At 50.2% G+C, this 3,921-nt stretch overlaps 1 protein-coding gene across 1 annotated transcript in view; it reads left to right on the top strand.

Moving 5' to 3' along the window:
* Positions 1-788: 788 nt before the first annotated feature.
* LOC119385979 (potassium voltage-gated channel subfamily H member 8) overlaps positions 789-3,921 on the top strand; it is a 70,971-nt gene continuing 67,838 nt past the window's right edge. Inside the window, exon 1 of the mRNA XM_037653334.2 lies at positions 789-878. Within this exon, the coding sequence (XP_037509262.1) occupies positions 789-878 (90 nt within the window). The remainder of the gene's footprint in view (positions 879-3,921) is intronic.

Raw genomic sequence — 3,921 nt, 5'->3', positions numbered from 1 at the left:
GGCAAGGAGAAGGGCAACGCCAACAGCTCTACTGCTTGCTCAGTCTTCGCAGCACTATAGTGCGTAGATGCCCCAATTATTATTTTTTTTTCGGTGGTTTGTGGAGAGGACCACCCCCGCATACAAGCAAGGCCTGGAATCACAGCTGGTCGAAATTATCCCCGGTCGTGCTAAACCAAATCCAACATCTTTCTTTTGAACGTTTACAGTCCTCCGAGGGTCAGGCTTCGAAATTTTAACAACCTGTTTCTGGCAGCTACAAAGCAAGCCAAGGATAAACCGCTAATCATCGCCGGGACTTCAACGCGCACAATAAGCGTGGGGTTATTCCAAAAATGATGGCAAAGGGAACAAACTTGCCGAGTGTGCGGAAATCCTTGGCCTGAAACTCATCACGGACGCGAGAGTTCCGACACGCAAGGGCAATTCGGCACAGAGAGATACCACCCCAGATTTGGCCTTCCTGCGCAACGTAGAAGGGTCATGGGACACCTACAGGAGGAACTGGGTAGTGACCACTTCATTAGGGCAATCAACGTAAGCATTACACAACCCCCACCTAGAATTTACAGGTACATTGACTGGATGTGTTCCGCGACATCCGTACCAAAGAAGAGAGGCCCCGGGAAATATTCGAAGACCTCATTAGTAATCTCAAGGAGGCGGTCCACAAGGCCACCAAAGAGATCTCCACGGAACTGGAAACTAGCGCTGCCTGCAATGGACTCTAGACTAGCCCATCTCCTGGAGGCCAAAAACGCCCTCAGAGAGAGGTGGAAGAGACAAAGATGAACAGGAGGCTCAGAACCAAGATATCCGAACTCAACAAGGAGATCGAAACGCATGCCAAGAAGCTCGCCGCGCAGCAGTGGGATGAGGTATGCAACGAGGCAGATGGGAAAATGCGCAAAGGCAGCAAGTGGAGCCTACTCAAGCATCTGCTTACTGCCGCAACAAACCATTTAAAAGCAGCGCCGGTTGGAAATTGAAAGGCTTGTGCACATGAACACCAAAGACGGCGGTGATCCGCAGACCTTCGCTGACAAATTAGCGGATATTTACACCCCGCTTGAGGGCAAGTCCATTCCGTGGAATAACTCAAGGCCCGAATACCAAGGATCCTGCAGGTCAGCCTTGGATAGACCTTTCGAGGTTGCGGAGATTGTTCATGCCTTGCGGGACCTAAACGGACGGTCGGCGCCCGGCCCAGACGGAATTACCAACAAGCTCCTTAGAAATCTAGACAACGCAGCGATAGAAGTCATTACAGAAAAAATCAACCAAGTGTGGTCCGATGGCCAAGTCCCCGAGGAGTGGAGAACAGCCAAGGTCGTATTCATACCCAAACGGGAAAGCCCCTTCAAGCAGAGAATTTGCGACCGATATCGCTCACGTCATGCCTCGGGGAAAGTAGATGAACATGCCATTCATAACCGAATTAGCGAGCACATTGAGGAGAAGGCCTCTTTCGCCACAACATGGTGGGCTTCCGGAAATCTTTTGTCCACACAAGACGCTATGCTCCTCATTAAGAGTGCCATAATTGACAGCACATCTCTGGACATCAAAGGGATACTGGCGCTCGACCTGACAAAAGCCTTTGACACGGTCAGGCATGAGCATATTCTGAATAAAATTTCCAACTTGAGCCTTGGCGAAAAAGTTCACACCTTTGTTAAGTCTTTTCTGGCAGATAGAAAGGCTACAGTTCATATGGCCAAATCAAGAGCAAAGAATACACACTGGGTAACATTGGCACACGCAAGGTCGTGTTGTCCCCGCTTTTATTTAATATTGCAATGCACAACCTATCCAAGCAGCTCGCCGACGTTCCGGGTATCGGGCACGAATATACGCGGACGACATCACAATATGGTCGGCGGAGGGCCCTCTTGGGAAACCTCCTCACAAGTCCGGTTTCACGAGACGGGGCCGGAGATCGACGGGGCGTCTATTTGCCTGCGGTCCAAAAGCGGAAAAACAATCCCCATCTCTGACTCAATCAAGGTTCTTGCATGACAATGGAAAGTACAGCAATAACAACACTGAGGCACTCAGAGTATCGAGAAGAGTACTCACAGCTTCACCAGGGTCATCTCAGAGTTGCCAACAAGAGAAAGGGCTTAAAGAGGACAATCTCCTGAAAGCTTCCATGCGTTCCTCATTAGCCACATTATCTACGCTGCCCCTTTCTTGAAATTGAAGAAGATGGAGCTCAATAAAATTGATGCCCTTATCAGGACAGGGGTTAAACGGGTTCTTAATCTTCCAAAAGCACAACACGGAGCGGCTATTGCAGCTCGGACTGCACAACACAGCACAGAGCTCTTTGAAGCTCACCGAACAGCGCAAATTTGCCGATTGTCCCTCACAAAAGCAGCACCAGGATCTCCTGGAGCAGGGCTGCCACCCCTGTTCTGCCCCCCGAGAAAGACAAGATCTCCTCGGCGATAAGAGGGGCCCATATGCGTCGACCCGGTCCCCAACAACATCCATCCCGTACACAAATGAAGGGCGACGAAAAGCAAGAGCCGAGGCCATCCTGGGGAAGATCGATTCCAGCTCAACCGCCCTCTTGTTTGATGCAGCCAAATACTGGAAGAAGGACGCGTATGTCGTCACAGTCGTCAATGCCAAGGGATCACTAGTTAACGCGGCCACGGTGGTCACCGGCTTCACTCACGAAGCCGAGGAACTGGCTATCGCGGTAGCTCTGCAAGAAGAAGAAGGGACGTCACCATCTTTTCAGACTCACGAACTGCCATCAGGTCATTTTCATCCGGCTTCGTCTCCGCCGCAGCCGCAAGCATTGTTAATAAGACGACTGCTGAGGCTAACGAAGGGGAAGATCCCCTAACGCACATCATGGTTCCCGGCCCACATGGGTGACATCTCATCCTCACCAACCGCAACCCTAACGAGAGGGCTCACCAGCTAGCGCGTGAATAGCTACCCGCGGCGGTGACCGGCCATCTCAGACGGGACGGAACGGGGATGCATGGACTTCAAGGACATTAATATCGTTCCACGAGATCACCTCAGCTCACAAACTAGGGCGCAGGCTCTTCCCCCCTCCACACCCTAAATTGAATAAATCGCAAGCGGTCACACTACGACAACTACAGACAAAACGTACATCACTCCAGCCATGCTAAACAGAATCGATCCAGACTTTTCACCTCACTGTCAGCACTGTAATCACGAGCACCTGCAATTTCGAACACATGCTCTGGCTGTGCCCTTTAATTCGGGGTTAGGATTACGGACAAACTCTCCTGGGAGGCTGCCATGCGCAGCATGGAAATCAACAAACAACTCCTGGCAGTCCAGAGGGCCCGGGACATCGCCGAGAGGCCAGCTTCCGGCACCTTCCTGGGTGGCGCCACCTGGCTGAGCTAGCGGGACCTCCAGTTCGCGTTCAGCTTCTGCCACTTTTGGGACCACGATAAGTTCTGACTCCACTCATCGTGGGTGCCTCCAAGACTCCATCCTCGCGTCGAAGCTTCAACATACTATCCTGTAAGTTAAATTTAAAAACAAAAAAAGTATCAGGGATTGGAGAGCACAGACAATGTCGCGCTTTCATCGCGATGTCATAAATGCATCTACGATTATCAGCAAGAGCGATGTGCGCCTGATATTCAGTACCTATGCTCATATGTCCAGATATATATCCACTTGTTTAAGGAATTAAAAAAAAGCATTTTCTTTAATCTAAATTAACAACCCTCACCACAAATCTATAGTAGTTTAACCACGTTGCAAGTGACATTACGAATATCACAGAAATGGATTCACGTACAGCACTTCGGGCAACATTGATCTAGTTTAGCAGTTTCAGGTGAGACCCTTGCTTGCGTATATATCACTATTAGAAATATCACTCACTAACGAGATAACACTGCCTGATATGAACCGCAA

The sequence above is a fragment of the Rhipicephalus sanguineus genome, chromosome 3 (assembly GCF_013339695.2).
Source record: "Rhipicephalus sanguineus isolate Rsan-2018 chromosome 3, BIME_Rsan_1.4, whole genome shotgun sequence".
NCBI lineage: Eukaryota > Metazoa > Arthropoda > Arachnida > Ixodida > Ixodidae > Rhipicephalus > Rhipicephalus sanguineus.
Note: the sequence above shows the minus strand (reverse complement) of the source record. Positions and strands in the feature narration are given on the sequence as shown.